We start from the raw sequence: 13,098 nt of genomic DNA, 5'->3' as shown, positions 1-13,098 counted from the left end.
TTTTCAAACATCAGTATCACACACAGGCAAAAATTTACTAGGGAAAAAAGTCAAAGGGTATTGCATCATATAATACTTCTGAGCTCCTTTTTATTAAAGCAGAGTTGCTGATCAACAAAGGAATAATTCAGCAATAAATATGATTAATAATTCATAGAAATTTTTTATCCGACTATAATATACTGTCCTACAACTAACATTGTGAAAGGTCTTAAAATTTTCCCATCACTCTGAGGCATACCAAATTTTTGAAAGAGCTCCTCAACAATATCTACTATTCTCCCCTCTAGCCTACATGCCCTTCCTCAATGAGACCTTGCCACCCTCCCATTAAGAATCAGGGTCAACATCTCTTCCCCCTGAATTCAGGCAGTCTTATAACTCTTCAACAGAAGATGGTGTTAGCAGTATAATTTGGCTTCTGAGGCTAGGCCATGGAAGGGAAATGCAGTTTCTGCCTTGCTCACTGGAACACTTGCAATTTGGAAATCCTAAAGTAAGAATTCTGTTTTGAAGCTTTTGTGCTGTGAAGAAGCCAAGTCACATGGAAAAACTATGTATATAGGTATCTGGATTGACAGCTCTAGTCCATCAATCATCCCATCTGAAGTATCAGACACAGAAATGAGTTCCAGTTCCCAACTATTGAGTCTCACGTATTCTGAAGTATATTCCTGGGACCCCAGGAAGGGGGTTATACTATGTAAAAGAGATAAGTGATCTCTAATATGCCCTGTCCAAATTCATGACTCACTTACCCCATGAGGTTCAGAACATGATTGTTTTTAAACTGTAAGTTTATGGTAATTTGCTGTGCAAAACATTGAACAATACAACTCTCTCTTAAGTGTACAGAGCAAGAATGCAAGCTGATATATAACTTCTGGTATTTTGTAAAGCCATGCTTTACAGAGAAATTTCTATCTAATCACTTAAGTCTTGTCTCCTATATAATTAAAGTTTTACTAATTAAAGACAAAAAAATTATGGCTTTATGTTAATTCAGATCTGCTCTTTTTAATTTAGCCTTACCCTTATCCCTCAGATGCACCTCTTTAACCTGACATGAAATGTGTGTGTGTGTGGTGTGTGTGTTTTTGTTCTTGTTTTTTTTTTTTTGGTACCAGGATTGAACTCAGGGACACTCAACCAGTGAGCCACATCCCCAGCTCTATTTTGTATTTTATTTAGAGACAGGGTTTCACTGAGTTGCTAAGCACCTCACTTTTGCTGAGGCTGGCTTTGAACTCACAATCCTCCTGTCTCAGCCTCACAAACTGCTGGGATTACAGGTGTGCGCCATCACATCTAGCTTGAGAATTAATTTAGTTCTTAATTAGGAATTAAACTGTTTTCCTTTGTTCAATATTCATAGCACAGCTTCCCTTTAGTTAGATAATATTGTCTATCATTCTCTACTAACCTTTAGTTTAAATTCAAGTATTGCACTGTATCCAGTCTTTTGACATGTAATATTAACTGTTCCACCAAGCTCCAGTGTCATTGTACCATAAAGAATTCCTAAAGAAAAAAATTGATAAAATATTGAAGAGAGAGACATACTGGCCTATAATAAGCAACATTCTGTAATCTAGTTTCCTTTTAGGAGAAATTTATAATTCAGGTACATTCTGTCCTGCTTAATAGATATCTACAATACAGACATAAAGTTTGTTCTGTAGAATATAAATAGATAATAGTTTTAACCACAACATGTATAGAATCTACATCTGTAACTTTGCCTACTCTCTAAAATATATTGGTGATCCCAAAATCAATATCCCCAGTGTTTTTGCAGTTATTTGTAGACATGCATGGGGCAGAAAAATTGGAGTCACCAGATGTGCACATTCCAAGAACTTGATCCAGTTCTCATACTGTTGAAGTATTCTTCTGCAGGATATTTAGTGCCATGTGTTTTAAATTTGTGTGTTTTTCTGCTAAGGATTTTGCAGTTTAAAGGACCCATGTACAAAGAAGGCTGTGATGTACTTTACAGAGGATATCATGTGTATTAAAGCTTCCTTCAGGCAATAGTTACTGTGCTATTGGCTGTTAGTTCAATGATAATGTTATAATTAAATTAAATATTTTTAAGCAGAAACACACATGAAACAAAGTCATGTACTTATTGGCTGACTGAAATATTGTGAAAAGAGGCTTACAAGAACTTAACCTCATATTTCCCCTATAGGGCAATGATTCAGTATTTGTTAACTCAGTGTTTGTGGTGACTTTTATAGAATATTAACTCCTGAAAATATAAGAATCTACTCTGTAAGTGAGGTAAACAACAACAACAAAAACCTACAAAATAAGTTCTGTGGCTAAAAACTGGGAAAATGCTAAGTCAATGAGTTACCTATGTATCTGTTAATGCAATAAGCAGTGAAAGCAGCTTTTAAAATGCAAATGCAGAACGTTTATTTGTAAGAACAAACTAAGCAATGCTTCTTATATTTCTTTGTCCAAGGAACTCTTATTTTATAAAACAATTTGTGAAACTAGCAATTTGGGAAATACAGCTTAGAAAAGACACATGGAAAGTCTTACAAAAGTTATCATTATTTCCTATGCTTTTCTCAGGGGGTTATAATCTTTCTTTTTCCATGCAATAAAAACTTTGCCATGAAAAAAAAAATTCCCTACTGCTAGTTAGGTACGTCATGGGCAGCTATATGAAATAAATGATGAAAAAATTCTAAAATAGTCATTCTTATTCACAATTGCAGATATTTCATTTCATGTTTAAGATCTATACATGGGCCTGGTGCACTGGTGTACAATTATAATTCCAGTGCCTTGGGAGGCCGAGGAAGGAGGATCTGCAAGTTCAAGGCCAGCCTCAGTAATTTAAAGAGACACTATCTCAAAATTAAAAAGGACTGGAGATGCAGTTCAGTAGTAAAACATCCCTGGATTCAATCTCCAGTACCAATAAACAAACAAACAAACAAACCAAAAAAAAAAATAGAAAAGACAAAGCTCTAAGAATTATCTAAGCCTGTGTTAATCCTGAATAAGATTCTTAACTCTTCTGAGTTTCTCTTCTACAAAATAAAGTAACAGTAAAGAATTTCTATGGTTTTGTGAATAAGTTCCAAAAATGAAGGATAATTAACAAAAACGTTACTTTGAAGAAATGTGTTGGAAGGGATGGTACAGAAAATGTCCAAGCTGAGTATTTAAGCTGATACAATGTAGTAAAAAGTTAAGACCGAAAAGATAGATTGACTGCATTCAGATCTTGATTTTGCCACATTTTGGCTAGATGATAATAGAGAAACTGACTTCTTTGCATCTCATTTTCCTTATTTATACAACAGGTATTATAATATTTCTACTTTACAGGGCTGCTGAAATGATTAAATGAGTTTATAAATGTGAAGTAACATACAACAGTTAATTGGGTAGTTTGCCTGTTGTAAATGATAGGTATTAATTAACATCCTATCTGTAGTCTCAATAATTCGAGGAGGGAAGCATAATACATTAACCTTTAAGAAATTACCAAATAGGATGAGAAAAACATTTTAAAGAACTTGGTGTACTGAAAATTAGCAAAATAAATTTTAAACAAGGGTGGTGATGTAAGAAGTTTACTTAGAATCACTTTCTAAGGGCTGGGGTTATGGCTCAGGGGTAGAGCACTTGCTTCACATATGTGAGGCACTGGGTTCTATTCTCAGCACCACATATCAATAAATGAATAAAATAAGGTCTATCAATAACTAAAAAATATTTTAAAAATCACTTCCTAAAAATTTTAAATAATGGGAAGTTTAATCAAATTTCAAAATCTATATATAATTCAAGTGCCCATTATTATAAACCAACCTCTTACAACTAATGTATATATCACAAAAGTCCATTATGAGTGAATTTAAGTCACTACAGAAATATTCTACAGGAAACAATAATTTTAAGTATTTGTGAACCAAGGATGCTTTCAAGCAAAATCGGTATGACTCCGTCAATCTCAAAACAACAAATGTGGTCATACACATTTACCTACAAAGAAGGTTTAAGAAATATCTAAGTTAGGTAGGGAAAATATTTACCTTTACAATGAGCATATGGCATTGTCATTACATAATCTTCACCTCTATTCAAGAATGTTAACCGTGCTTCTCCCTCTAATATTGCAGATAATGAGTTTCCTGAAACAAATATTATTTATTAAATTTCAAACAAGTAATTCAACTAATTCAAAATGAACAAAATATATCTGGAACAACTACGCATTATAATGGAATATCTTAAAAAAACCTCTTGATCTCAATGTGTCCAAATAATGTGTATTCATTATCTTACATCTAAAACATTTATTCATATTCTTATTCTTTAAAAATGATAACTTCGAAAGGAATAGTTACTATGTTATTTTAGAAGGTCAAATGAAAAATCTCAAACATGTATAATATTCAATAAAACTACTTCATGTATAGCTTACTTTGTCTCTTTTGAATAAAAATATTTCTTATTGGTAAGTCACATAAAGTCACAAGCTTTAAACACTTATAATCAACATAATAATTCTATGGACAATTTTTTAAAGTATGCATAAATCACCAAAATGCAATGGATGATAAAAATGTCATGCTGATTTCTTCCATTTTTTCTCTCCTCATATGCCCAACTTTATCAGAGTTACTACAGAAGTAAGTAAAGTATACAGTGAGTAACCCATTTGTAAATGTAAAGCTTGCATGGAGTCATATAATTATCACCACAATCAACATATAAAACTTACTGTCACCCCAAAAAGTCCCCCTTTGCTTCTTAGCAGTTGATCCTTTCCACCAGCCCCAGGAAATCACTGCTCTGTTTTATATCATTGTAGTTTTATCTATCCTGGAATTTTAATCTTGGAAAGTTCATTTTAATTTTGTTATTGCTTTGTGACCTATACTTCTAGGTATAATCTTGTGCATGTTTTTTTTTTTTTTTTTTTCCCTAGAGCAGGGCGCTTCTAACAGTAGCACAACTGACACTGAAGGCTGAATAATTCCTTGTTGTGGAGTCTATTTAATGAACCGTAGGATGTTTAGTAAGTAGCATCCTTGGCCTTTCAATTATGTCCAAAAATGTCTTCAGACATTGCCAAATTTGCAAAATTGCTCCCAAACTGAGGGCCACTGCTTGGGTATTACAAATACTCATCGTATTTCACAATCCAGTTATAGTTGCTATTATATCACTTTCTGCAAAGTAGAAAAGTATGCACTGTCTAGGTGCATTCTCCTCCAGATCTTTGTGCTATAATTTTATGTGTTATATCTGCATATGTTAATAAAAGTCAAAAGGCAATGCTAATTTTTAGAATAGTAACATGGATCATAAAAAACTGAAATGAAAAAACAGAAATAAAAGGTATTCTTGTATTTACCCAGATATTTACCATTTTTGACAATCTTATGTTCATTCTGAGGATCTGAATTTTTATCTAGTATCTACTTTCAGCCTGAAGAACTTTATTTAGCATATCTCTCTCTCTCTCTCTCTCTCTCTCTCTCTCTCTCTCCCTCCCTCCCTCCCTCCCTCCCTCCTTCCCTCCCTTTCTTTCTTGTATTTCTTATAGTACAAATCTTCTGGTAACAAAGTTTTTCAGTCTCACTTTATCTAAAAGTGACTTTATTCTTTCCAGGCATGTAAGCCCAGTGGCTCAGGAGGCTGAAACAGGAGGATTGCGAGTTCAAAGCCAGCCTCAGCAATGGCGAGGCACTTAGCAACTCAGTGAGACCCTTGCTCTAAATAAAATACAAAGTAGGGCTGGGGAGGTGGCTCAGTGGGTGAGTGCCCCTGAGTTCAACCCCAGTACTCTTCACCTCTACAAGATTTGCTTTTAATCTTTGGCTTTCAATAATTTAACTATGTTGTGGTTGGCCTTCTTCATATTTATACTAGTTGATGTTTTTGATCATGTTGAGTAAATTCAAATATTTAGTTAAGTTTGGGAAATTTTTGGCCATTAGGTTTTCAACTTTTTTCTACTTTACATAAGGGATAATTTCTATTGGTCAAATTCACTTACTCTTTCCTTTGTCATCTCTATTCTAATGTACAGTTCATTCTATAGCTTTTTAATTTCAGATTTCAGCTCTTAATATTTAGTTTTTGGAATAATTTGTATTTTTCTGCTGAGCTCTCCTGTCCTATCTTTCCATTTACTATGAACATGTTTTATATTACCAACTGAGAACACTTATAACTTCTTTAAAATCCTCTGGTGATGTTTCTAACACTATATAGTAGTAATATGAAACAAGTGAAAATAAGTAGTATTTGGCTTTTGAGAAAGTTATAATCTTCTTCATTCCATACACATTATATACATAGGAATAAATGCCAGGTTAACTAAACAACAAAAACATAAAAGTATGAGTTCACATAAGTAAATAATTACCTAAGCTCAAGTTAAGAAAGGGTTTTCTAACCATGACATCAAAACGAGAACCATAAAAGAAAAAACTGATCATTTATTGCAAAATATCAAGAAAGATCACTGCTTTTTTCACTTCTTTCAAATTAACTAATTAAAATTATACAGATAAAAATCATTGCATATAAATGACATTTAATAGTACATACACTGTGGAATGTTTCAGTCTAACATCTATCACACACAGTTATCATTTTTGTGTAAGAACACGATATCCACTCTTGTAGTGTTTTTCAGGAATACAATATATCATCCTTAACTATGACCATACCTACAAGAAAGTTCCTGTACTACCTCTTCCTGTTTGTATCCTTTGCCTGACATCCTAACCACACAGCCCTGCCCCCATAACTATCCCAGCCTCTGGTAACCAGCATTCTATTCTCTATTTCTCTATATATTTCTAGGTTAACTTTTTAGATTCCACAAGAGCAAGATCATGTGTTATGCATCTAATAAAGTGACTTATCAAGTGATATTCTACAAAGGTATCTTTAAGTTTATTTTAATTTAGACTAAGAAAATGAACTAATTCCTCAATCAATATAACTTCCACAAAAACATCCTTACAAGGTTTTTGTATGAGCAAGCCAATAGCAAAGAAGAAATAAGTGTTATTAAAAAAAAAGTACCCAATAATGGCTACATTTCTTTCAGATTATAAAGGAACAGATAGCTCTCAAATATAAATTGTATCATAACAGGATTAAAAAAGCCAAGTGTGGAAATAATATCACAAGTGAGCTAGAATCTTGAATTAATAAAAATTGCTGAGTGGTATTTATACACAATGGAATATTACTCAGCCATAAAGAAGAGTGAAATTATGGCATTTGCCAGTATATGAATGGAACTGGAGGCAATCATGCTAAGTGAAATAAGCCAATTCAAAACACCAAAGATCAAATGCTCTCTGATATGTGGCTGCTGACTCACAATGGGAGGGTGGGGAGTATAGGTTCACCAGATTGGACACGGAAGAAAGGAGGGCAGGGAGAGAGAATGGGAATGGGAAAGACAGTAGAATGTTCATATATAAATACATGAGCAATGTAACTCCACATCATGTACAATCACAAGAATGAGAAATTATACTCCATGTTTGTGTAATATGTCAAAATACATTCTACTCTCATGTATAACTAAAAAGAACAAAAAAATGAGTTTGAAAGAAATGGAAATTTATTTTTATTTATTTTTATGTGAATCCAATATTTTCTCTTTTTATTTTTTTAATTTTTTTTAGTTGGTTACACATAACAGTACAATGAACTTGACATATCATACATTTGAATCAGATGGGATATAATTTCTCATTTTTCTGAGTATACAGGTTGCAGAATCACATTGGTCATGCAGTCACATATATACACAGTATAATACACACAGTAATAATAATAATAATAATAATAATTATTATTATTATTTCTGAGAGTAAAACACACACAATACTCATAAAAGTCATTTGTATTGTAGCCAGGATAGGGGGTGGGAAGATGGCGGGAAAAGAATAATCTAAACATGAAATGTGTTTAACCTGGGCTGGGAATGTAGCTCAGTGGTAGAGCACTTGCCTAGCATGTTTGAGTCCCTGGGATCAATCCCTAGCACCCCCAAAAAGAATACGTTGACTTATTTCTTTAGGAGAAAATAAGCAGTCACCTTCTGAAGTTAAAAAAAAAAAGGCAAAAACACCAAACCAAACATTAAAGGAACAAAATATAAAGATATACACAATGTTTCTGATCAAAAATTACTCTTGGGGTGGGGGGGTATAGCTCAGTGCCTCTCATGCAAAGGCCTGGGTTCAATCCTCAGCACCATTAAAAAAAAATAAAAACAAAAACAAAACACTACCTTGAGATTTGCCTAACATGGACTTATCTCTGGTTCTCTATCCTCTTAGGAAACCAGACCTTAGATTTCTGTCTTTATGTTTTATTTATCATTTTATATATTTATTTTCACTTAGGTTTAAAATTCTTCAGTTGAAATAGAATTCTTTGATCTTTTTCCATACAAAAATGTTTAAAAAACAGCATTTAAAGGTATATATTTCCTACTAGTATATATTATTGACAATGATTTGTCTGAATTGTCAAAATTTTTATATTAAGGTTCCCTATTATGTTCTCCCTCGTACTTGGAAAAAAATTTTATTGGTATATTATTTGGCCCAAGGTTAAATATCATTACCAGGTGACCCTGGACTAAGTAATCTGACCATACTTAAATTTTCTCTATATACTAAAAAACTAAAACAGAAAGATTGATCCCTTGGGTACACTGAAACAAAACAAAACAAAACTTGGTAGAGCTAAAGGCAAAAGAAATTCATTATGCATTAGAAGGCTATAATGGGTATTCATTCTATCTTTTCTTAAGTGATGTTTGTGATGAATTTACAGACATGTGTTGAACAGTTATATGAAATGAGCCATACCTCTATTTATGAATGGTCACTATTTAAGTAAAGATGATATTTAAAATGACATATACATTCATTGCTGAAAACAAGTTTTTTTTTTTTTTTTTTTTTGGTAAACAAAAATCTACCAGAAAATATTACTTCTCTGGAAAGTGTACAGATTGGGATGGGGGGAACTTACCATAAAACTTGGACTTAGCCAGGATACTGCCACTAAGGCAAAATCCATCTTTTCGGTTACTAACATAAAAGGCAGATATTGGTGGATGGTGGGACACCTATTGAAAACAGGAGAAACAAAATGTAATAAAATAAGCATATTATATTACTATTATCAAAGGTTCAAGTCTTATAATAAGTGAGAAGAAACATTTGGTTATTAAAAAAATTAAATATTGGTTGTTATAGTAACTAGCTTTCCCTGTTACCAAGGAAATCTACCTCCTGGCATTCATACCAAAAGGTAGGATTCCCTTATACTGAACCACAGATGGTTTGTATGGAAATGTTAGTATATAATTTCTGACATTAGGTTATAAGTTTCCATTTGGGAGTTTTTCTGATCTCTCTCTCTTTCTCTTTTTCATTAACTCTGAGAAGCCAGTTTTCATGCTGTGAAAAACTCCATGGAGAAGTTCATGTTCTGAAGAACTGAATTCTCTTGCCCATAGTGAAGGGAGGAACCTGGAAGTGAATCTTCCAGCTCAGTCAAACTGCAGATGACTGCACAATTGACTAACATCTTTTTTTAAATTATTTTTTAGTTGTAGTTGGACACAATACCTTTATTTTTTATTTTTATTTTTTTCCTGTAGTGCTGAGGATTGAACCCAGGGCTCCGCATGTGCTAGGCAAGCACTCTGCCACTGAGCCACAACCCCAGCCCCATGACTCACATCTTGATTGCAAATGCATGAGAGATCCCGACCCAGAACCACTGAGTTAAGTGGATCTCAGATTCCTGAACTTCATCATATATTACATATCATTTTAACTCATTCATTTTGGACAATAATCTGTGACACTGCAGTGTCTAAGTAATATTCTTAGTTATTCTTGGTTATTCTCCATATGGATTACTGACCTGGCTGTAGGAAACTAAAGTTTGACAAACATGTTAATAATTAATGTTTTCAATATACTTATATCTTCTAATTTCTGAAATGAGATAAAGCTAAAATTTAAACTCTTCTCAAACTTCTCAACTTTTGAAGGATTTTAGTAAATTAAAATGCAAGGTGGTGTCATCACTATTTTTTAAAAAATTAATATAGACAAGTAGTTTCAACCTGAGGGGTTATCAGAAAGAATCTCTAAGGGAAGAGGAAGACTTCCAAAAGACACAGGGTCTCATCCTCCCTACATTCAGGGAGAGAATTATTATAAGGAGTGATTGTTACTGAGAGAGAAATCATATTACTCAGATTAGTGCAGACAAGGGAGAATATGGAAAATCATGAAAACATATGCACATAATTAAAGTTTAAAAACTAAGAAAATCTGGGACTGGTGATGTGCACCTCTAGTCCAAATTATTTGGGAGGCCAAGGCAAGAGAATCCCTTCAGTATAGGAGCTAGAATCAAGCATAGGCAGCATAGCAATACCCCATTTCAAAACAATAAACAGAGACTTGGCTCTATGGCCCCTTCTCTTTGGTGAAGTCTGTCTCTTGTCATTTTTGCAATAAACCTGCTGTGTGCTTGCTAAAAATAAAATAAGAATAAATAAGTAAATAAATAAAATTAAGGTCTGAGTTCTGTCTCTAGCACCAGAAAACAAACTAAAAAACCCCCCAAACTGAAATATTTTCTTACTACTTACTATGTATACAACAAAAAGAATTGGTACCATCCCTAACCAGGGATATAAATATTCTGTAATAAGGTAAACAATACTAGTGTTAAAGTAACGAGCTTAATAACAACAACAAAAATCACACACACACGCATACACACACAAAAAAATACAGACATTTGAGAAGGGAAAAATCACTGAGAGTTGTAGTTATTGAATAATGAGAAATGATAAGGTCAGAGTTTGTTTAGAAGAAAAATAGCTAAGAAGAAATATTGGTGAGAGAAGTAAGTATAAAAATAATGAGGCAAGAAAGTATAACATTACCTAGTTGTGAATATATAGGGTTCTAACTACTTGGAAAAGCATTTAATCTGAGATAAATTTAGGAAAAAACTGTAGGACCCTGAACACCACAAAAATTGGTATAATTCTAATTTCAGAACTTAAGAATTCTGCACACTATCAATAAAATGTTTTGGAAATATAAACTTGGCCAAAATTAATAAATAATAAGTGTTTGTAGAAAGGTAGGGAGTAAAAAATAAAAATTTTTGGTCAAAGGATTCTATGACTGTAACAATAATGCTTAGGAGTATGGTATTTAGTAGCATATAGTACTAAAAAGTTAGATGTTTACTAAGCATTCACTTATTAGAAAGGTTAAACAACCATCATGAGTTTACCGAGATAATATTTTCTTTCTTTCCTTCTTTTTTTTTTTTTGGTGTTGCGTCTCTACCAACTGAGCTACATCCCCAACCCTGAGATAATATTTTCTATAAAAATGTCCAAATAACTTCCAGAACAATTTTGTTTCTGTAACATGCATTTCCAATACCTGTTCAGCAATATAAAATGTTTTGCTATTTGTTTTGGGATGAATCCATAGACAACGGAAAGTCTCCCCAAGTATGGGATTGTAAGGTTTCTTCAGTCCCTAGTTTAAAAAAAAAAAAAAAAAACAGAAGTTTTAAATTACAAATAGAAAAGATTCAAAGTAGTTTAAACCAGTCAAAACATGATTGACTATCATCTGGAAGACATTCTTATAAAATTTCATAGCAAATGAAATCTATCTGAAATAAGACAACTTCAATCAAAATAAAGGTCTAAATAATCGAGCATTTTATTAGTAATTGCCAATAAATAATCTAAATACTGCACATGGAAAATAAGAAACTAAAAAAGCTAAACAAAGTAAAATATAAATATTACCTTTGGCTTTTTATAGAATCCTGACAAATACCATTTCACTACTTTCTTTAAACGGAAATAAGGATTTTCTTCCAGGGCAGCCCTAAAAAAAAAAACAAAGTATTAAACAGAAAAGTTTAAAGGCTAGGTCACAAATTCTCCCTCAAATATATCAGTCAATAACTAAATAAGAGATGATTGGAAAAACATAATTCATATTTAATAAACAGCAAGAACAACCATGTAAATTGATTCCTGAGAATCATTTTTCTTAATCTAGTCACTTCCCCTACCCCACATTTCTCCCATTCTTTGATAAACTGCCCAGGGGTTCTGTGAGAAATTGGGATAAACACACACACACACACATTTTGGAATTTCTGCACTGCACAACACCTAGCATTTACAGTATTGAACAGTGGCCAAAGAGCCCCATGAACAATTTTGTTAGAGGTCCTCAGCCCCAATCAGTGAAGGCCCAATGTTCATTTGGTTATCTTTCCATTCAGCTTCCTAAATGGAAATATTAAAGCAAAGTATTAAATATGCTTGTTATTAAAGTTGACTATAGAAGTGGTAGAGAGAGAGAGAAAAGTATATCATTCATTACAGCCTAACTTTGGAAAGGTATAATTAGTGAAAGAAGCATTCTTGAGAATCTCTAAAATCATGAAGCATCTTCTATTTTAAGAAATAAGAATATACTTACTCAGACAGGAAATCTGCATGATAGTAGTAATCTGAAAGTTTATCCAGAAAAGAACGGGGTTCTAAAATAAAAGTGGGCAGAACTACCCTGGACAGGTCCATGCCAGGACGGACCTGTTTCAGCAATGTCCAGATAAGGCTCTTGTTTTCTTCAGACACAGTTTCTGTTTGAGAAGCCTCACCTGCCTTTAACAAAACATATTGAAACATTTATTTCACACACACAGATATATAGACAAGACAACTAATATTAAAAATATGATTTTTTTTCCAGGACTACTCCAAACACTCTTAAAAGGTAGAAACAATTCAAATAATAAATAAAGTCTATAGCTATCAAACCTTAAAAAAGGGAGCTGTGAGAGACATCAAAATGAGCAATATATATGGAAGATCCACTCTAAACACTTTATCCTATTGTTTTATACTACATTTACTTCTCAGAACTTGCAATAGTTAAGAAAATTACAAACTCATGTTTCCTCGAAATTTAGTTTGCATCTGGAAATGACATCAGGCAGTATCCT

At 32.9% G+C, this 13,098-nt stretch overlaps 1 protein-coding gene across 5 annotated transcripts in view; it reads right to left on the bottom strand.

Annotated features, from left to right (window-relative positions):
• The window catches only part of Osbpl8 (oxysterol binding protein like 8), a 159,830-nt gene that overhangs the window by 18,746 nt on the left and 127,986 nt on the right, over nucleotides 1–13,098 (bottom strand). For all 5 annotated transcript variants that reach the window (XM_005330437.5, XM_013360826.4, XM_021729918.3 and 2 more), the window contains 6 exons: nucleotides 12,573–12,757; nucleotides 11,885–11,966; nucleotides 11,508–11,606; nucleotides 9,052–9,148; nucleotides 4,062–4,160; nucleotides 1,424–1,521 (listed from right to left, as the gene is read on the bottom strand). In XM_005330437.5, the coding sequence (XP_005330494.2) occupies nucleotides 1,424–1,521; nucleotides 4,062–4,160; nucleotides 9,052–9,148; nucleotides 11,508–11,606; nucleotides 11,885–11,966; nucleotides 12,573–12,757 (660 nt within the window). The remainder of the gene's footprint in view (nucleotides 1–1,423; nucleotides 1,522–4,061; nucleotides 4,161–9,051; nucleotides 9,149–11,507; nucleotides 11,607–11,884; nucleotides 11,967–12,572; nucleotides 12,758–13,098) is intronic.

This window comes from Ictidomys tridecemlineatus, chromosome 6, assembly GCF_052094955.1.
Source record: "Ictidomys tridecemlineatus isolate mIctTri1 chromosome 6, mIctTri1.hap1, whole genome shotgun sequence".
NCBI lineage: Eukaryota > Metazoa > Chordata > Mammalia > Rodentia > Sciuridae > Ictidomys > Ictidomys tridecemlineatus.
Note: the sequence above shows the minus strand (reverse complement) of the source record. Positions and strands in the feature narration are given on the sequence as shown.